The sequence below is a fragment of the Pipistrellus hanaki genome (genome assembly GCF_964339955.1).
Source record: "Pipistrellus hanaki genome assembly, chromosome: 14".
Taxonomy (NCBI): domain Eukaryota; kingdom Metazoa; phylum Chordata; class Mammalia; order Chiroptera; family Vespertilionidae; genus Pipistrellus; species Pipistrellus hanaki.
Genome location: NC_140516.1, coordinates 40821774 through 40844301, shown reverse-complemented (window position 1 = coordinate 40844301; position 22528 = coordinate 40821774). Strand labels below are relative to the sequence as shown.

Sequence of the window (22528 nt, the reverse complement as noted above, 5' to 3'; positions counted from 1 at the left end):
TAAAATTATCAACTTACTATGCCAAAGCAATATCTTCACCAATACAGCTCAGGGCAATGGAAAGTAAAGAGAAAATAAACAAATTGGACTACATCAAAATAAAAAGCTTCTGCAGAGCAAAAGAAACAATCAACAAAACAAGAGAGCCCTCTGCATGGGAGAACATATTTGCCAATGTTATCTCCAATAAGGGTTTAATCTCCAACATTTACAGGGAACTCATACAACTCAACAAAAGGAAGCTAAACAACCCAATCAAAAAATGGGCAACAAAAGGAAGCTAAACAACCCAATCAAAAATAGATACTTTTTTAAAGAGGACATAAGGAAGGCCAAGAAACATATGAAAACATGCTCAAAGTCACTAATCATCTGAGAGATGGAAATCAAAACAACAATGAGGTACCATCTCACACCTGTCATAATGGCTATCATCAACAAATGACAAGTGCTGACGAGGATGCAGTGGTGCACTGCTGGTGGGTATGCAGACTGGTGTAGCCACTGTGGAGAACAGTATGGAGTTACCTCAAAAAACGGATCTCCGCCAAGACCAGTTTGGCTCAATGGATAGAGCGTCGGCTTGGGGACTGAAGGGTCCCGGGTACGATTCCGGTCAAGGGCATATCCCTAGTAGGGGGTGTGCAAGAGGCAGCTAATCGATGATTCTCTCTCATCGATGTTTATAACTCTCTATCTCTCTCCCTTCCTCTCTGTACAAAATCAATAAAATATATATTTTTTTAAAAACGGATCTCCCATTTGATCCAGTGATCCCACTTCTAGGAATATATTCCAAGAAACTAGAAACACCAATCAGAAAGGATATATGCAGCCCTATGTTCATAGCAGCACAATTTACCATAGCTAAGATTTGGAAACAACCTAAGTGCCCATCAGCAGATGAGTGGTTTGGAAACTGTGGTACATCTACACAATGGAATACTATGTTGTGGTAAAAAATAAGGAATTCCTACCATTTGCAACAGCATGGATGGACCTGGAGAGCATTATGCTAAGCGAAATAAGTCAGTCAGAGAAAGATAAATATCACATGATCTCATTCATTTGTGGAATATAATGAACAACATAAACTAATGAACAAAAACAGATCCAGAGACAGAGAAGCATCAATCAGATGCTCAAACCTCAGAGGGAAGGTAGGAGAGGGTGGGAGTAAGAGAGAGAGGTCTAAATTTTATATATATGTGTGTGTGTGTGTGTGTGTATAGAGTGGGCAAGAATTAGATTCTAATATATATGTGTGTGTGTATGGGAGAGATCAACCAAAGAACTTGTATGCATGCATATAAGCATAACCAATGGACACAGACACCAGGGGGGTGAGGGCATGAATGGAGGGAGGATGGGGGGAGGGGCAATGGGGGGGATAAAGACACATATGTTATTCCTTAATCAATAAAGAAAGAAAAAAATTATCAACTTAAAAATTAGTTCACTATATTTGGTCAAATATTTAATTAACTCACCCTTAATGCCTTGGCAGGGCTAGATCAAATTATTCCAAGGGCCTTATACGGCCCATGGCCAGATGTTCCCTACCCCTACTCTAGATGAAGTGAGAAATTAGAATTTTTCCCACTAATGACCAAGGTGGCCCATACAAAATAAATCAATGACTATGGATTTCTCATGGTGAAGAGTCTTTGGAGCCAGACTGCAGAAGTTATACGTATAAGTCTACCAGATGCCAGATGTGTGGCCTTGGGGGCAATCTCTCAACCTTTCTGTGCCTCAAGTTTCCTGCCTATAAAGAAGAAAGATAAAAACTCTTAATCACATAGGGCTGAGATAATGATTCAATATGATTATATAGCATACTAAATATATATATGAAATCATATGTATTATACACACACACACACACACATATATATATATATAATTTAGAGCAATATCTCACACACTGTAAATGATCAAGAAATGGAAGATAGCCCTAACTGGTTTGGTTCAGAGGATAGAGCATCAGCCTGCGGACTGAAAGGTCCCAGGTTCGATTTCGGTCAAGGGCATGTGCCTTGGTTACAGGCACATCCCCAGTAGGAGGTGTGCAGGAGGCAGCTGATGGATATTTCTCTCTCGTTGACATTTCCAACTCTCTATCCCTCTCCCTTCCTCTCTGTAAAAAATCAATAAAATATATATATTTTTAGAAGAAGTGGAAGGTAATCAGAAGATCAGGAAAAATGAAGTATCTAAAAATGTGCTCTATGAGGTTTGTTCCCCCCACACAGCTAATAGCTTGAGCAGATCCATCCAAATCTGCTTATCATTCAAGCCATTTTACAGTTAAGTAAACCAGACTTGCATCCAGTCAGTCACAAAATTAAATTACAGAGAAAGTTCGCCTTGAAAGGGCAGAACCCAGAGGCCAACAAGGAAGCAAACCTTTCCAGCTTATTTATTATTTATTTATCTGAGGGGCATGTCCATTGCCTGGACCTCTGGGCACAAGCAACAATCGAGAATACATGCAACAATTTCCTAAAGGGACACAAACTGAATTCCACCAAAGCAGCTTCTCACTTAGGTCATGTCAAAGTGTCATTCATCATTAGGCGGTGTGCTCCCAGGCATCATAACCCCCAAAAGTAATTAACCCTCTAGTAAATATGTCACTGCTGTCTAGATTAAGGGAAATGCCTCGGTGGTCTCGTCTATAAAATGAACATTCTGGGCAAGATAATCCAGTGCTAACATTCTACAAAGTCAAGTTTGTGTCCTTTTACCCAAACTGCACCACCTCCTCAAGTGAATCGCAGGTCATTCCACGCCCCCACCCCCATCTGATGAGCTATTGTTCACTGAATGTCACCCAGCTCCTGAGGTCTATGGGTGATAAAGCACAGTGTCAGCCTCATAGGACATGCTCAATAAAGGATGGCTGTGATTAGAACCCAATCAGGGCTCCATCTTTTGTTGTTGTAATTTAATCCTTGCTCAAGGATGTGTTTTCACTGACTTCAGAGAAAGGAAGGAGGAGAGAGAGAGAAACATTACCTATGTGCCCCAGCCAGGCATTGAACCTGAAACTCAGATATGTGCCCAGACCAGGAATCGAACCGGAGACCCTTTAGTACACGGGATCACACTCCAACCCTCTGAACCACTTCAGCCAGGGCCAGGGCACCATCTTTTAAATAGAACCACAGTGTGACGTGATCATGTCATCTAGTTACTAGATATCAACTGGAATGTCAGTAGGTGGGGGGAATGGGCAAGGCCAAATGGGAACTTGTTGAGAAAGTAGTCCTTGCTCTTTCTAAAGTTGGATTGGCAATTGACCATGCAGCTGAGAGCCTAAGGGGGAAAGAGACTAAAAGAAGGGATCTATCTACTGGTTGGAGGTCTTCAGGACCTATCGGAAACCTCATCTCTCAAAATCTCAGCTATTAGCTGAAATTCCTGGCACACGGGATGGCCATCAGTTCCTGGAACACTCTGGCAGCTCCCACCTCAAGGGTGTGCAGAGTCAGCTTTTCTGCTGCAGGCCATGGCTTCCTCAGGGGTGGAAGTGAAAACAAGTCAAGTACCCTCTGCTTTCAGAAGCAGCCCAATGGCCCAATGCAACTTTCAACCAGTAGGGAATGGGAGTCAATGAAGTGACCCAGCCTCCCTCCCTTTGACAGGACAATTTCACAATAGTTTCAATGTGGTTTCTCAGAGGAACTCTAGTGACATTGGGATCCATATGTTCACAGCTGTGACCAGTTCTCTCTCTCTCTCTTTCACCGCAAACCTATCCCCCGCCACTGTCTCTCTCTTTTTTTTTAAATATATTTTATTGATTTTTTTACAGAGAGCTAGGAGAGAGGGATAGAGAGCTAGAAACGTCGATGAGAGAGAAACATCGACCAGCTGCCTCTTGCACACCCCCTACTGGGGATGTGCCCGCAACCAATGTACATGCCATTGACCGGAATCGAACCCGGGACCTTTCAGTCCACAGACCGATGCTCTACCACTGAGCCAAACCGGTTTCGGCCCCACTGTATCTCTTTACTGGCTTTTCCTCACCTGCCTCACTTCTGATATTACCTCTCAGATTACCAGGATCCAAGCCCTTGTCTTAGTCCCCGATTTGGGAACCCAACTGAGACCCTTAACACTGCAAAGTCTTGTTCAGAGTCCCATAGCATCTGTATGGAATCACAGCCCTTGTCACAATGCACTGTGACTGTAGGACTAGGAGGTCCACCCAGGCCAGGATCAAGTCCATCTCATTCACTCTGGAGCCCAGGTGCCCTGGCACAGAGGAGGCACTCTGTAACTGTTAGCGGAGCGAGTGCCGGCAATACATCTGCTGCCTGGGCATCAGGGGGTCAGGAGGCAACCTCTGGTCTTTCCAACAATTCAGAGAAGTCCTTTTCTGTTCTAGAAAGGCTTGTAAATAAACTAAGACGGAGTCATTAGCAGCAGGGGAAAAGACATCTAAAGAAGGTCCATCTTCCCTTAAGCTCACCCATCACTGTACCACCAAACACACTCCAGACTTCTCTGCTCTATGCTTGCCTCCTGGGAGGGACTCAGCCTCATCTACCTCTGACTGCCCATCCCCGCACATGACCTGCAGCCTCCGCCTGCTTCTCCGTCCACACACTTCCCTTTTTGTTCTAGTGCTCTGTATTCTATCAAGGAATCATAGCAAAGGACTAGATCAAAGAGAAGTAATTCGAACAAGTAAAGCTGATGGTATTATACTACTGCTGTTCCTTTAAATCTCTTTCTCCCCCCGGCTTAACGCTAGATGTTGCAAATTAGCCTCCTGCGGCTCAAGGGTGGTTGGTAGATGTGTTTCTGAGAAGCCCGTGCAATGCTCCTGAAGTTGCCAATATTTAAAACTCCACATTCCCAGCTACTCTTAAAAAATTAAAGATTTAGTAATGTAGGCTCTCACTGGGGTGGGGTTAACTGCTTCCTAGAGACGGGAGGCACAGCTCCCTGTGTGCTGCGGTCCCCACCACTCTCTTTTGCCTCCGACTCTGAGAGTCCTGGCAGTTGCCATTTACCATGGTGATGTGCAAAGTTTACTTTGTTCTTTCTTGTTACCTGCTTGGCCCTGGAGGGAAAGGGGAGAGAGATATATTTGAGCTTGCTACTCCATATTTAAACACTTGGAAAAAAACAAGTCCCAGCTGCTATGATTGTTCCATGTGTTTTAAGTGCCTCTGGCAAAAGGTTAGATTAGAGCTTCCTATTCTAATGCTATCAGGCCTTATGCCATTATTTGCAACCAGATCTTTATGACAATGGTGATGATGATGATGAAATGATTCCTGTGTAATGGACAGCAGTTACTCTTGCACATATGTCTGCTTAATTCTACAGGTGCTCTTTTTTTTTTCTTTCATTAAATCATTAAGGCTGAGGGATTCAGAAGTGATGAGGAATAAGTGGGGCAAAAACTGAAAGGAGAGGCCAGCAGGAGGCACAGCTCAGCGAGGCTTGCATTGCCCTTGCTTCCTTCAAAGGGCGAGGAGACCGGTGAGCAAAAGAAAAGAAACTCTTCCCCTCCACACCTTAGATTCTAATTCTGGCAAGAATACAGACTTCTTCATCTCACCGCTGAAGCTATCAAGTCAAGTTCAAGAACCATTTCACGTTGACCCCAAGCAAGGGAAGGACTTGGGGAGCACCATGTGAGTCAGCCTGCCTCAGCATGCAAAGAAGACGCTGACAGTTTGAATCACGTTTACAGATCTATAAACCAAGCCGCAGTAAATTCCAGACTCCTGCAGAGCTAGAAGTGAATGACAAAAAATGCAAAGCCAACAGGAAGAATCATTTCCATGACCTCTCAGAGCTCAAAGACAGAATGTAAACGACTGTGAGACATATCACTGACTGAAGGGCCGGCATTCTTCCAACGTTTAATCAGTCACTAAACCAATATTTGCCTGTGTGCAAGGACCCAAGGCAGACACAGGAACTGCCTGTATGAGTGGTCTATCAGGAAAGAATAATTAAACATACAATTATAATTATGTCATTCATTATAAGTGTGATGAGTGGCATAAAAGAAAAGACAATATATGGGAACATTTACAAAGAGCCCTCGCCCACCTCTCTACTCTAAGAAAAAAGCATTTAAGCCAAGACCTAAAGGGTGAGTCGAAGTTACCCAGGCAAGGAGCCTGTCCATCTTTATTGAGCACTTACTATGTGCCTGGTACTGCACCAGGAATTAGGGTTAGAGAAATTACCAATAGATTTTCCTCAAAGAACTCAGTCTACTGGGGGTAAATAGGTTTCCATCAGATCTCCTGCTGGGAAATGATGGGATCATTTTTAAAATGTTCTAATACTCAGAAGAAGTCAACCAAAAATTTTCTTAATTGCAAAATGTTCTGTTGTGAGTGCAGAGAACTTCTCTAATAACTTGATAAAACAGATGAAAATGAGAAACTGCCACATCCCGTGGGACACCTGAGGCTTCACCAAGATAACAAGGCTTGTTGTCTGGGGATGTGCAAGCCACCCAGCCATCCAAGAGAAAGGTTAAACGTGGACTTGAATAAAGGGAGAGGAGATTAAACTTTGGAGGCGTGTAGAAAACTGCTTGGTGATTAGTAATATTAATCATCATCATCATAATGCTAATGACATCTAAACACTGTCACAAACCTTCTGGGTACTTAATTAGCAAATTTAATTCTGCGGGTAGGCACAACTATTTTCCCCATTTTGTGGATGAGGAAACTAGCGATTACAGCAAACAAGAAGTTTCTGTTTATGGCAGTGTGGCAGATTAGTAACCTGAAAACTAGAGTCTACAAAGCATTAGACATGCTAAATAGAACGACACATCTGTTTCATCACAAAATGGAGATGGCAAGTAATTTGATCCTCAAGTGTCAAAATCAAAGCATGAACTGTATATTGGAGCCATGAAGAGATACTGCAATTATCCCTTGGGGGCTGATTGGGACAAGTGACCAGACTCACTGAGCAAAGAGCTTGGATTTTAATGGCCACAGGAGGATAAAAGATGAGGTGCTGGGCCTGTGTGGAGTGGGTAGTCAGTACTGAGACTCCTCCCTGTAAAGTTGGGGACTTAAAATGACAGCCTCAGTACAAAAAGAGACGATACACAGAAATCCACCCACTGGGACAGAAAGACCATCAAGAAACCTCTCTCTCCTAGGCTCTGGGTAGGGTGGGAGGCAACGGCTACTCAGAGAATTTGTATCCATAGATCTTCCATCACAAGAGTTTGGGGTTCTAATGTTAATTTACTGAATGGTCCGGGAAGCCCGAAAGTGAGAACTTAACCTAAAAAAATTATCTTAAGCAAGAAATATTCTAGGCCCCTTGTAAAATCAAATGAAAAGACATATCTTTAACCTGGACCATTCCAAATCCCATAAAGAAAGTCTTTCTGAAAACTAGTCTATAATCCAAAATCATAACATAATAGGAAAAAGGTCCATCACAAGTAAAAATCAGCAATCACAATAAACAATAGGAAGACCTCCAAGTAATAGAATAACCTAATAAAAACTATAAAATATTTAAATCAAATGAAGACATAAAGGAATTAATAAAGCATAAGATCAAGATGCTATCACCAAAGATTTGTGAAAAAGAATCTCTAAAATATAAAAAGAAAATTATTGAAAATAAAATCTTGACCCAGCCGGTGTGGGTCAGTGGCTGAGCGTCAACCTATGAACCAAGAGGTCATGGTTCGATTCCCTGTCAGGGAATATGCCTGGGTCACAGTTTGGGGTGTGCAGGAGATAGCCAATCGATGATTCTCTCTCATCATTGATGCTTCAATCTCTCTTTCTCCCTCGCCCTTCCTTTCTGAAATCAATAAAAATATTTTTAAATATTTTAAATAAAAATTATAGAAAAAGTATGTTTAAAAAACCTGGGCTATATTAATTCAAGGCAGTTTTGTAGGTAAAAGCATTATGAATAAAGGAGGTTTCTTGCATAATATTAAACAATTCATCAGGAAGAGATAAAAACCATATGCCTTATAAACATAATCTAAAATGTACTTAAAACAAAATAAAATGACAGAACTAAAAGGAAAAACAGTCTCCAAACATTTTTCAGTGATTAAGGAGACAAAAAAAATCAGGCAAGAGCACCGTTGATCTGATGAACATCATATCTATTCCTGACTTTTGAACATTTAGAGAGTACACATCCTTTTCAAGCTCACAGGCATCGGTTATAAACCTGTCCTCTTAGCTGATCACACAGCATGTCTCAACAAATTAGAGACCACAATGCATAAAGTGAGAAATCAATAATAAATAAAAAGTAAATAGAGAGATTTGAAGATGGCAGCGTAGGAAGAGATTAAACAAAGATCTTATATGCATATCTGCATTACCTATGGACACAGACAATAGGGTGGCAAAGGCCTGGGGCAGGGAGGGAACCAGGTGGAGGGAGGTAACGGTGGAAAAGAGGGACATCTGTAATAATCTCAACAATAAAGATAAAAAAAGAAAAAAGAAAAACTACTTCAATACTATATATTTAGAAATTAAAGGTTGTGGGGGAGGAGGGTTGGTTACCATGGGAGAAATAGTAAATATTTTTTAAGAGTTACTCAAGTCTTATTTAGAGCAAAAAGAAAATACCACGTTTCAAAACATATGGGAAGGAACTAAAGAAATTAAAAGACATTTTATAGCTGTAAAAGCTTACACTAGAAAGGTAGATTGAACATTAATAAGCTGAGCATCAATATTAAATAGAAACGAAACAGAATAAACCCAAAGTACATAGAAGGAAGAAAGTAATAAAGTTAGAGCAGTCAAGGAAATATGAAACAGACTTATAATAGAGAGGTTTGGCAAAACACAAAATCTGGTTCTTTTTAAATCTAACAAAGTGATAATAACTGGAGAGGCAGGGTAGGGAAGTGGTAGAAAGCATGGGCTCTGGAGCTGACTGCCTGGTTTGAGTCCCCACTCTGCCTCTTACCAGCCTCATGGCCTTGGGCATATGACTCATGGCCGGCAATGGTGGAATCACAGCTCAAACCCTGGGCTGCTGGACTGCTGTACCCAGGCACTCATTGGTTATTCTTACGACATGATTTCTGAGTAGTGGACTCTGACGAGACTGACTTCCTTCCATAACGAAACTAAGGATTATTATCCCAATTTAACAGACGGAGTAACTGAGGTTTGAAGGTTTTATATCATTCTCCCCAAGTCATGACATGAAGAATTGGAGCAGACTCAAGACCAGATCTCACTCTGAAGTTTGTCCTCTTAACCATCATGCTCATCTATGAGCAGATAGGAACATCTCTGTCGACCACTCAGCATAACAATACTCTGGAAAGCTACTTACTGTATCTCCAACTTCAGGAAAGATGCCTTTTTTTAAGGTAGAATGTAAAGAGAAGCAAAAAATGTCCCTTGTTCATAGACAGAATTTCCTACTCTTTCTTACGGTAAACCCAGTGGTTAAGACTATGTGCTCTGGAATTAGAAATATTAAGGATAACTGCTAATACTTATTAGACACGTACTATGTGCCAAGCATAATGCTAAGCTCTTTCAATCTTCACAACATCCCTCTTCACATCAATTATTATCCCATAATATTAACAACCACAGGTGCAGAGAAGTTAACCTCCTCCAGCTACAAATTGGCAGAGGCAGGATTCCATCCCAGGCCATCCAGCACCAGAGCTTACAGTCTTCTCCACACTAAACTCCTGGGGCCCAACTTCCTCATCCCAATGATTGGATGTGGCAGCACCCACCCTCATGAACTCTGATAGGAATTAGACAAAGTAGGTAAAGCTGCCACCAGCACAGTAGCTGGCAGGATGATGATAACGGTGCTGATGGCGATGACAGCAGGTACTTGCAAAGATCTAAGCCTAAAAGCACGGTGCCATTCCCGATTGCTCCCGAATAATTAACTGCATAAAACCCTCAAAAAGAAATCTTTCTTTCCATTTCACTCCCATAAATCTTCAAGAGGATATACTGTGAAAGCTCATTTTCAAAATCAAAATCACGGCATTGCACATTACGTGAGGATATGAGGAAAAGTATTTAAACAAATCTAACAAAGAGAACCGTGGAGAAGTTGGGGGGGAGGGGGGGAGCGCGCATTGCCCAATGCAATAACTCTAGCCTTGAACTTGTTTTCCAGAATTCTTGAAGTATCAGCGATGGCAGGATAAACCACCAATTAATCAGGTTGTTTGTTCTCTGTGTGTGAATCACTGTTGCCATCTACAGTTAAAAATGGGGCATGCAACCCTGCCAAGTAATCCTAAAAAAAACACAGTCCTGGAGGGGGCGGTGCTCAGAAAATGCGCTTGTTCCATGAGAACAGAAAGGGAAAATGCTACCTGAAGGAGCAGCTCTTTCTCCACCACCTCTTCGGTCTTGCTGATGAGACGCTTCTGCAGGGTGTGAATTTTCTCTATCAGCTCATAGGTAGTGGGGTCACTGGCCTGTTCGAGGGAACAAAATAGAAGACATTGAGACACCACCAGTTGAGGTCCCTTTGCTAAAGAATTACTGATTTATTGAAATCTACTATATACCTGCAGACCCAGTTCAGAGAGATGGGTATGTAACAGATGAGATGGTCGTCAAAACAGACTGACCTTTGACTAATGTCTTTCTATTGACTCTGCGTGGACAATACATGGAAAGTGAATATGTTTGTTCCTCCAAGGAAACTACTACTACTGATAACAACAGCAATAATGATAGCCACTGTGCATGATACCTGATTCTCTGTCACAACCAGACACCGTACGAAGTGCTTTTCCTCCATTACCCAATTTTAACCACACAACAGCCCTACGAGATAGCAGGAGTCTTTGCCTTTTACAGAGGAGACAAGTGAAACTCAAAGCATTAAGTTATTCACCCACACACGTAAGGGTCAGAGCTGGATTCAAGCCCAGATTATGCCAGGCTCTAATTACTATGTTCTGAGATTTCCCCTACCTATCACCACCTCTGTTTCCATAGGAATGAGACAGGGTTCCCTAATTCATTCAGCCTCAGGGTTCTCCTTCGATACTGTCAACAAGAAGATGCCTTACAGTCCGTGATGGGGAAGCTTTCTAGGATGCGGACTTCTGCTAATAACTGACAGCAGAACACGACCATGGCATTCAGCTCTCAAACGGTGTTATCAATCAGCAAAGGTCTGATGCACCTGCAGTAGCTATCTGTGTACAATTCAAACAAGATCGGCACTTATAAATTGATGGTCTGTCCTCCAGACTTTGAGCCAACGCTTCCCTTTCAACTGTAATGACATTCTGAATTAATCTAACAGCTACATCTTTTCAACTGCCTCCCACAATCTCTATTTTCTAATTTTTAAAATGGAAATTGACATGGCATTGGAAACTCTAAAGCTCAGCTTGCAAACACGTGGAGTAAACTAATGTGACAGTAAATGGATTTTAAATCTTCAGCTCCACTTCCCTACACATCCATATTACGGTCAGTTTACTAAACTGCGCCACTCCTGGCATTTGAAGAGGAATAAATGAGGGTCCAAGAGAGTGGGGGAGAAGGAGATTCCATTAACTCGGGCTTTGCTTATGAAATACTAAGCAGCGCTGAGTGATGTCCATGCACTGGGACTGCATTTGGCACACACTTTCACTTGGCAAGACCGGGTCTTGTTCAAATCCAGGCCTCATGTTTATATAACAATTTATAATGCATTATCCTTAATGCCTTCTTCATTAAGAAGGAAAACTAAAAATGAAAGAAAAAAAAATACCTTGGCTGTTTTTTACCCTGGCCCTGCTTTTTCTTAAAACACATCCTCTCCCAACATCCTAATTGTTCATTCAATTAGTGCAGGGGTCTTCAAACTCCGGCCCGCGGGCCACATGCGGCCCACAGAGGAGTCTGATCCGGCCCGCCAGGTTTTTTGGGCAGTGAACGCAGCCGAGGTGTTACAGTAGGAATTAGTAGTTCATATAGTCCGGCCCTCCAGCTCTCTGAGGGACCGTGATCTGGCCCCCACTTTAAAAAGTTTGAGGACCCCTGAATTAGTGGAAGCCCCTACTGGTGCCCACATTGCTGGGTACAACGAGAGGATATGGCCACCTTTTATGGAATAAAGCAGAGGCTGGTTTCAGCCGTTACCCGTGGTGCCGGTGGTAACATCTATCAGGAAGCCATAAAATAAAATAGGAAGTTTACAGGCATACCTCGGAGGTCCCAACCCAGAATAAAGCGTGTATCAAAAATAAAGCAAGCCAGTCATGATCTTTTTGCTGGTGGATGGGTTTGCCTTCAGTGTGTTTAAAAAAAATTAACACTGGTGAAGAGCAATAAAATGAGGTATGCTTCTATTATCCATCGCCTACCAATGGACTTTGTGCTCCCAAGATCCTAGGGCCGTGGTCGGCAAACTGCGGCTCGCGAGCCACATGCGGCTCTTTGGCCCCTTGAGTGTGGCTCTTGCATAAGATACCACAGCCTGGGCGAGTCTATTTTGATGATATGGTGTTAGAAAAAGTTTAAGTCTAAAAAATTTGGCTCTCAAAGAAATTTCAATCATTGTACTGTTGATATTTGGCTCTGTTGACTGAGTTTGCCGACCACTATCCTAGGGGAAAAGGTTTGACTAACACAATGCTAATCCTTCAAAAAGAAGGCAATTTCACAAGAGCCTTTATTTCCTGCATGAAATAAAAAGATGCAAAGACCAATTGAAACTTGGCTAAAGACACTGGGGGCCAATATAACTAGATGCAATGAACTATCTGAGACTAACAGGCGGCCACGGGATACTAGCTATTTGAGTAAAACATGGCAAGAAGAGAAAAATGAATGTCCATTGCCGAAGCCAGTTCACGACTTCCACTAAGTCTTCTTTAGGCAGAAAGAACTGTGTCCAAGACTGTTTAGACAAGCCCCAAGTGAACCATCCGCTTCTGGGAATGCCTGTTCTTCTGGGAACTCAATTTGCATTCGATCCAGTCTTACATGTTAGGGAACAATTTGCATAACTTTCAATAAAACCAGACTTCGTGTTGTGCTTCAGTTATGGAGCCGTGCGGGGCAGAAGAAGGGATTGGGGTGTGAGAGGAAGGCTCTGCCAGGGCTTACCTCGAGTTTCCTCCACCTGTGCACGTTCATGGGGTTCTCCAGCTCCTCCTCCAGCGCCCGGCAGCGTGTCCGCTCCTTCATGAACTCTCTCTGCATGTGGAACAGCTCCTGCCTGAACAAGGCACACTTCATTTGCAAAGGGATTCTCTACCCATTTGAAAACCTCATCTTTATGTGGTTCTACATATATGCTACATCTTATATAAAAAGTTGGAATTAAGGAGACTTCTATGAACACTGAGACCAGACTCCTAACCAGAGCCAGATACAGAGGATAATGATTTTTGCAGGGCTCAAACTTCAGCCTTAGCTTAAAAAAAATAAAAGTGCCAAAGCTTCAGAATCATAATTCTGGACACCCAAGCAATTTAGAAGTATTTGGAAAGAATAGGGAGGAGGTGAATTACAAGGATTTCAATATACTTTCAAAAAAATATTTTTTATTGATTTCAGAGAGGAAAGAAGAGGGGGAGATAAAAAAATATCAATGATCAGAGAGAATCATTGATTGGCTGCCTCCTGCATGCCCCCCACTGGGGATCAAGCCTACAACCCGGTTATGTGCTCTTGACTGAAAATGAACCTGGAACATTTCAGTCTGCAGGCTGATGCTCTTATCCACTGAGCCAAAACAGCCAGGGCTCAATATACATTTTATTTTTTTATTTTTTTAAAAATATATTTTATTAATTTTTTACAGAGAGGAAGGGGGAGAGAGAATCAGAAACATCAGTGAGAGAAAAACATTGATCAGCTGCCTCCTGCATGCCCCCTACTGGGGATATGCCCACAACCAAGGTATATGCCCTTGACGGGAATCAAACCTGGGACTCTTAAGTCCGCTCTATCCACTGAGCCAAACCAGTTAGGAGTCAATATACTTTTTAATGTTTCTAAATGTCTTTACAAGCAGCAATAAGAGCACCACCTACATTCCACCACAAGGTACGGCACTTGACTGCAAAATATTGAGGCTCAGATGATAACCTGGCCCATTAGAATCACCTGGGGAGGTTTGAAAACTTGCTTTGCCTGACCCTTATCCCCAGAAAGATTCTGCTTTACTTGGTCTTGCATGTGGCTTGGATTTTTTAAGTTTTAAAATCCTAGTGGTAATTTCTAATATGCAGCCAGGATTGAGAAACACCGAGTTAGGAGTGATGTTTAATGTTATCTGGTATTCCATAACTATACAGATGGCTGAAAGACTAGCTCTGGCTCAAACTAAAATCTGTGGGAATCTCTGGTTAGTAGGCAATGTGCCTCAGGCATCCCCAGTACCCCATGAGCTGGCTACCACCCTATTGAATAAGTCGCTTTGTTGGGGGGGGGGGGGGCGGTAAGGAGAAGAAGCAAGCACTGGCATTGAAACGGACCGTAAGGTTGGACAATACGGAATTATTATCTGTCCTCGTCTGCTGTGGGTGTGCAGATTACCAAAACTAAGCCATCTCTTTTACTTAATTGCTTCATTTAAACCAATAATGCAACTTCCCCTCATTAGCAAGGCAAACCATTAGAATTAACTGCATCAGGCTCACTCAACAGGGAGCTCAGAACAAGCTGCTTGGAATTAAAAGCATATTTTTAACACTTCTATTTTCTAAAGTGCCATCAGAAGAGAAGGGCAAGAGCATTAGCTACTAGACTCTGTGGGAGGCACATTCTGTTTGTTTTCGTGTTTAATTGTAACTACAAGTCTTAAGCCCAGAGAAGTTAAGTGACTTTCCCAAGGTCACACAGCTTGAGATTAGAATTCATGCCTGCTTGCCTCCAATATCTTTATTAAGTTGTCTTCCCACTGAAAATAAAAACAAAATCTATTATCAACAAGCCAGCAATCCTGACTAGGAATGGGTAGAATTTGGTCCTTTGGATATATAATAAAAATAACTCATGGCTGGCAAGTTTAGTAATGGTGTCAGAGATCATTCAGTAGCTACTTAGAATGAATCCATTTGTCTCCAAAAAGCCAATGATGGTATGAATCTCTGGGTAGTAAACTTATGAGTAATTTTTCTAATTCCTTCTTTATATTGTTTCTGCATGTCCCACATTTTTCTACAATGAATTTGTATTACTCTTATCATCTGAAATACTAGCAAATCTTAGAGGGGGGGAAGAGTATTGATATATCCTTGGTAGTGGCAACTTCCTTTGCTATTCATGAACATATTCACTGCATCTAAATAGCAAAACTATTTTCTAATTGGATTCATTTAAGAAGGCAATCCAAACGGTGTCCTTGTCCCAAGGTTATCAAGGATACTGTTCATCTACAAGTCTGTGGGGACTAAAGATAGTTACTGAGCAAACACCAACCCTCTTATTTGGTTCCTGCAATTGCCTATATAAAACATGGTGATGGTTTCCCAAAGGGAAAGTACATCTTACATAACGTAAGATTTAAAGCAAGAGGAAGGCGCACTAAGCTAAAGTGAAAGCTGCAGGAGATAAATCAAGAGTGAGAAATAAAATTTGGCCTCCTTCTAAGGAAACAGAGTTTTCAAATAGTGATAAAATTAAATGTACCCCCTCTTTTCATTCTGAATATAATTCCAAGAAAAAATATGTGCAAATGTTACCAGGATTAACTTTAAATATTGATGTTCCATCTCTTGGGTACTGCCTTATTAAAAAAAGTATAAAGAGCTCATTGGGGGAAATTTTTTTTTTCTGAATTGTAACTAGTTCATATTTGTAATTTGACTTGAAATGTCTTCTTTTAAATTCAAAATTAAATTAAAAAAAACTTTTTGCAGTCACTTATATTCCCCTGAAAGGGAACAAATTATTTGTGTGTGTGTGTGTGTGTGTGTGTGTGTGTGTGTGTGTGTGGCATAGAAGGGGCACAATGTAGATTCTGAATTATGGGAAAGTTATTATTTGCCAATAATTTCAATGTATAAAAAAATGTGTACAACTTGATAAAGACCTCAATGATAAACAAAAGGAACACAAGGACATATAGCTGGTGTGGCTCAGTGGTTGAGCATGGACCCATGAACCAAGAGGTCACTGTTGGATTCCATGGTCACTGGTTATAGGCTCAATCTTCAATAGGTGTTGTGCAGGAGGCAACCAATCAATGTTTCTTTCTTGATGTTTCTATCTCTCTTTTTCCCTTCCTCTCTCTAAAAACAATAAAAACATAAATAAATAAAAAAGGAACACAAGGTCATTTCAGGAACTCCCCACAGATTCCTGTGCCCTCAGTTCAGAGGGGTCTCCTGTTACCTGAGTTCCTCGACATTAGCCACACTCCTGGCAAGAATCCCCTTTTCCCGGCGAAGCTTCTTGATCTCAAGCTTGAGGATCCTCATGTCCTCCAGCCTCTGGTTGTACTGGGTCTCGCCTTTATTCAGCACGGACTGTTGGATCTTGATCTTCTCATAGAGCAAAGCCAACTCATCGTTGCGACGAACAAGCTGTGACCCGAGGATATCTCTCTCGCCGATGACCTAGAAAGATAGGGAAGGACATGGCCACCAAGGGACAAAAGGTCTCACTCAGCATTCATTCAGTCGACAAATACCCGGCCAATGGCCATATGTGCTCTGCACCCAGGGGATAGGGTACTGGAAATGGTCTGCTCGTCAAACACTGCGCTCCTCCCATGAGGGCTTGCAATCTTGTTAGAAAGAATACAACATATATTCCATCATAATAATAATTCAGTAATCCTTGGCCTATAGGTATTGAGTCTTTTTTCCCCCCAATCCATCTAAACTAATAAAAGACTATGTGGTCATCACGCCCTCAAGCCGTGATGCTCTCACGCCATAACAATCCATCACCAGGAGGCTGCATGCACAGAGAGGCCGGGGGGGGGGTCCCAGCGGCTCCATGTGCAAGGAGATCAAGTGTGGGGCTCCCGCACTGATAGTGCTCAGGCCAGGCTGGGGGGGAACCCCATCAACCCCAGCCCCAAGTGCACAAATTTCATGCACCAGGCCTCTAGTTATTTTATAAATGCTTCCATTTGAGTGACTTATCATGGGCTAGCTTTTGCCACATTGCATCACTCCTTACTGTCTTACACGGGCAATTTCTTTTTTTTAACCGGCCTGTTCTTTGAAAGCATGTTTGTAATCCCCATATTATGTAATTATTAATTACAATTATATGCAAGCAATTATATTACACTAGAATGTTCAGCTCCCTGAAGACAGGAATCTTATGTTCTTATTGGTCAATGGATCCCCAGTTCCTAGAGGAGTGACTGTCACATAGTAAGTACTTGTAGATATGACTTGGATAAATAAATATTTCATAATTAATCAAGAGAAGATGAGCCTCTGCTACTGTTCTTTCAATAAACTGAGTGGAAGAGCTTAGAGAAGAATGCGGACTTGTGAAGAGTTGAATCAAACAGTTGTGTCTGCTGATGAGGTCTGTAGATCTGGTGAGGAGATGTTCCTCACCTGGTCTAATTCCTTCTTCTGTCTCAGCCTCTCCCCATCAGCCTCGGCAATAATGCGCAAGAGTTTTCTCTCTTCAGCTTCCTGTTTTTCAATGAAGTGTTTGGTCTCCAGGGCTTGTTGTCTCAGCTTCTGCAGCTCGGCCTGAGAAACAGTGAAAAATACAGGCAAATTTCACTCTGTAACAGCACAAATCAGGACTGCAGGGTCCAGAATTAGATGTACAGTGAACTTCTCACTCTCCTCTGATGTTTTAACATAGTTTGATCACTCTCACAATCAAAACAATCTACACATACACACACACACACACACACACACACACACACACACACACACACACACCATAGCCTGTAAAGAAACAGCAATGCACATTACAGTGATCAGGTTTATTCCATGAATTGTACCCTTGGGAGATTTCCATCATTTTTCTATATGTGTGTAGCAGGATCTTCGTTGGTATTCAGCAGCACTTCTCTAACCAACTAAAAATGAGAAAAAATCACAAAGAATAATGCAGCAGAAGATGCGGGAGTGAGCCATTTCCTGTAATGGTCCTAATACTACCAGCACATCAACTACAGAGATAAAGACCATTTTAAGAAAAAATTAAATTAATAAAGGTAACAGCCTATTGTCTATCTTATAAAACATCTTGATGGAACAGAAGAGATGTCATGCATAAAAAGATATGTAAATCCTACTCCTAAGATGCTTCCAACCTAGATGAAAAATAAGATATGTAAATGTTATGCAAATATGAACAAGTCCAGGCAATAATGTTTCCATATTGCTATTGTCACAAAGACAGCGACTTGATGTTACAGGAGGTCAGAGGATTGGGATTGTCAGGGAAACTTCCTGGAATTAAATGCAGATCTTGCACCTCTTTAAGTTACATGAACTCATAAGAATGATGGAGAAATGGTGTTATAGTTGCTAAGTTTCAGAAGGAAAATTTCTCTAACCAAAAAAATACATTCACTTCATTTCCACAAGTGTATTTGTGACCTACAAAATCCTACAACATTCTAGACATGATATTGGGTATTTTGCATAGCTACTCGTATTCCCATTTCACAAATGCAATTACAGAGACAAAGAAAAGCAAATTAACTCACCCAATGTCACACATCTAGTAAGTAGCAGAGTTGAGATTCCAACCTGGATCTTTTGGCCCCAAAACTATCATCACACAATTCATCCAAGTCAAATACAGAAGAAGAGTAAGGCATGAGGTTGCTCCATCCATTGGAGATGATGAGTATAACCAACCACACGACAGTGTGGAAATGCTATGAACAGTATGAAAAAGGACATGGGGGTACACGGGAATAAGTTCCTGTTTCTGCCTGGTGTTTAGATGAAATAGTCAATCAGGGCCTTAGCGGGTAAAAGATATTCCCAAAGGGGAATGTTTTATGGGGAGAGTAGCTTACAGTCTGGCTTGTGTGAACAAAGGCGCATGCAAACTCTAAAGTGCCCAGTGCACTCACCAGTCAGCAAAACATCCCATGTGGCTGGATTAAAGTGTTAGGTAGAGAACAGCAGTTGGTAAGGCTGGTCAAACAGCTGAGCCAGCCTGGAAGGGCCTTGTAGGCCACACACTGTAGAGTGTAGGCAAAGGGGAGTCACAGAGGTATCCATGCCCAAATTGGAAAAACAGGTGTTATCACAGCCCAGGGGAGCACAAGAAGAAACAGATGGGAGGAGAGCACTGTTTTACCCATGCCGAGAATCACAAGGGAGATCACAAGACAATATTAAGGTTTTAATTCTTCAATGGCTTGCAGATCAGCAAATGACAGTGAACAAACAAAGGAATAACATTTTCTTTCAAGGAAATATTAGCAACCCCACCCTCCCTACTCATGAATCCCACTGGGATGCTAGAAAAGCCATATTTGCAAGTGCCTGTGAACCACCCCAACTTTTCTTAAGGTCTGCCTCTAATCCATGAAGACCAAGAGTCATTAACTCCATACTTCAAACTTATCCAAGCAGTAGAAGATACTGGGCGATGCCACAAATGTGTAATGTGTAAATGTCACAAACTAAATGCAGTCAGCTACTGTAAAAACAAGGGCTTCTCTTATGACACTTTGTTTGTTCACTCATGAAATACGTTCTGGTCCAGGGATAAGCAAAAGGAAATACTTACTGAGAAAATATCTGGTTTAGTATTTACCACTTTGGGGGATTGCCTGTTAGGAAAGCGTTTGAAGAACCAGCCTTACGATTTCTATAATCATTTAAGGTGACAGTGAAGACAGCAATAAAATACCTGCTTGGCTCATGCTTTCTTTAATAAAACTTTTATTTTCCCAGATGTGTAACATTCACTTCCCTGTTCTTAAGTGCCAAGAGCTGATCAGAATCCATCAGCAGAACAAAATGAAATCCCTGTTATATTAAAATGCAATCAGTGGTGTGTAGAAGTCTCTGTCTGGAATGTAAAACCGCTAGTGCGTTTGGCATTGCTGGGTGTGTTTTTTCATAATATATCAAAATTCTGGATGGTCTCCTTATGTCACAAATTTATAGGCTGTAAACAAGATGTGGCATTAGGTGTTGGCAGCAAATGTTAACATCAACACAATACCTTTGGTCTAATGCATTTAGCAGCTATAAATCTGAGCTGTCTCGCCCAGAAAAGTTGGTAACAACTGCTCTGCACCCAAACACCCATCAAGCAATGTTGTAGGTGTAGCCCAAGGTATCAGCATTTCTCAAAGTGGGGTGAAGTTGTAATACGGTGGCTGGACACATTTTTTAGTCACTGCCTCCATAATTATGCCGTTGTGTAGTAGTTGTTTATGGAATATTCACCATCTAACCTGGTTGCAGGCATAAACCATATCTCCAGAACAACGAATGTGGGAGTTTCACCCATTCATACATGATCTTGATATTCACTGGGCTTCACAGAAATCATGCATTTACCAAACAAACAGGGGGCACATGAAGCCCTCTCTCCCTCCATTCCTCCCTCCTTCCCTCCCTCTCTTTCTCCTCCCATCTCCCTCTCTTTCTGACAGTCCCCATCTATGTCATTCTAGAGTCCACTAAGTAAAAGGATGTGGTGCCCTGAAGCCAGTCACTAATGTGATCCTCAGCTCTGGACATAGAGAATTTGCTGCTGAATTTTTCACCAGAAATCAAAGTGCTGTCAGATTGATGTGGGATGATTGGGAGGTGACGAGACAGAATCAGAGGCTTGTTAGGACTAGAGAGCAGACACTCCAGATGAGCTGGCTCTTTCAGTGCTGATGAAACAAGACTGGGACAGACTGGATGCAGCCACATCTACCGAGAACTATTGACATTCTGTCATAACCCTAATGCGCTGACAATGGCTAGTGTCCTGAGGAGTCAGTAGAGCCTGGTAGCAACTTAAAAGGGAAAAGAAACGTGAAAGGAGGAAGATTTTTTTCTTTTGAGCGGATTAAAAGAGAATAGGGATGACCGATTGTAGGCAATGGTTTATCTGTTGGCTTGGAGAAGTAGTAAATTGTGTTATCCTGTCAAAAGGCACCTCCCGGTCTACCAAACAGATGAGAGGGCCTGCCTTCCAGGAGGATTATGTACCCACGTGGCTTTGTAGAACTCACAACAATAGCTAAATGTTTCTTGGAGCAAAGTTACTAGGAAGTAACTGCCCTTCCCCTCGGGGTTTTGGTGTTTGAACTACAGATGCATGAAATCCAGAGACATGTGTGGAATATGATTCAAATTTGAGGCTAAACAAGTCAAGAGGCTCAGACTCAACATTTGAGCTGTCATATTTTTCTACAGAATGTCAAATGGGCTTAATGATAGGCCAGAAGTACCCAGTAGAAGCACCACTGCAAGTCACCCTTGGATAACCTCAAATAATAAATCAAGCTGGCATCCTTTTTCTGTTACTCATTTTTGCCTTAATGGGAAATGCTGGGGGGAAAGGTATCATAGTTTCACAGTACGTCCAAAGCAATCATCTTACTATAACTGATGACCCAAAGCTACGCAGACCCAGGATTTCCCATTTAGAGCAGACTTTCTGGAGCAGAAGCTCTTTAATCACCTTTCATGTGCACCAACTCTGTTGGATCAGAACCAAAAAAACAGGGTCCTATTGACCTTGTTTTATTTTATTCTGATGCTTCTTTGGAGCTATACGTCTGGATGCCTAGTGATGGAATGCATAAGTGAAACCAATGTTAACCGAAGTCAAATGCTAAAGAATTAGGAAAAAATGCTCTTTTGCATAGGACATTGCTTATTCTAAAGCAGGATTTGTATGGGTTAATAATTAATCTTTTAAATAGTAGTAGAGCATTACTTGGGAAAGGAAGAGATGAGGATCAATGCTATCCTGTAAAAGGAAAGAGATCGTGTACTAGATCAAGTTATACTGAAGCCTGGCTAACATGGGTCCATGAGGCCATAGGTAAAGCGATGTTTATAAGATTATTCTAAATAATTTAATGATAAATAAACCCATTTCCACTACAGGCTTCAGAGTGGAACAAGATAACTTCTATAAAATTAAACTTTTGAACAAGGATAGTAAGAGCAATGATGCAGGAAAGTTTCGCATTTTAGAAAAGGTATTCATTTATAAATATATATATATATATATATATATATATATATATATATATATATATATATATATATATAAATTTTAATGCAGAATCCTGTATTACTTTTCATCATAAGCTAGAGTTGGGAGATGAAAGTCTCAGACAGGTAAGTGTAATCAATTACATATTTTTTGTAAAGATGCCTTTCTTACATGTTAATCTTTCTCAGACCAAATGTGCCTTAATTTAATGTAATGTTAGTTCTAGTTCCATGAAGACCTGTCATTAGTTTGCGAAACCCATTTTGAGAGTGCATAAGTCAATTGATGGCATTTTGGAATCAAGGATATATAGCATTAAATCTGTCAATACAAAGATATGTGTATTAAATCTGATTACACATTTTCAAGGTAATCTGATATACTCTGCAAGCTAATAT

General features: G+C 41.4%; 1 protein-coding gene across 1 annotated transcript in view; it reads right to left on the bottom strand.

The window, feature by feature from the left end:
- CFAP58 (cilia and flagella associated protein 58) overlaps positions 1 to 22528 on the bottom strand; it is a gene marked incomplete at its 3' end in the record, with an annotated part of 88427 nt that overhangs the window by 27397 nt on the left and 38502 nt on the right. Inside the window, exons 12-15 of the mRNA XM_084903540.1 lie at positions 17528 to 17668; positions 16341 to 16564; positions 13104 to 13215; positions 10361 to 10465 (exon numbers count right to left, since the gene is read on the bottom strand). Coding sequence (XP_084759666.1) covers positions 10361 to 10465; positions 13104 to 13215; positions 16341 to 16564; positions 17528 to 17668 — 582 coding nt within the window. The remainder of the gene's footprint in view (positions 1 to 10360; positions 10466 to 13103; positions 13216 to 16340; positions 16565 to 17527; positions 17669 to 22528) is intronic.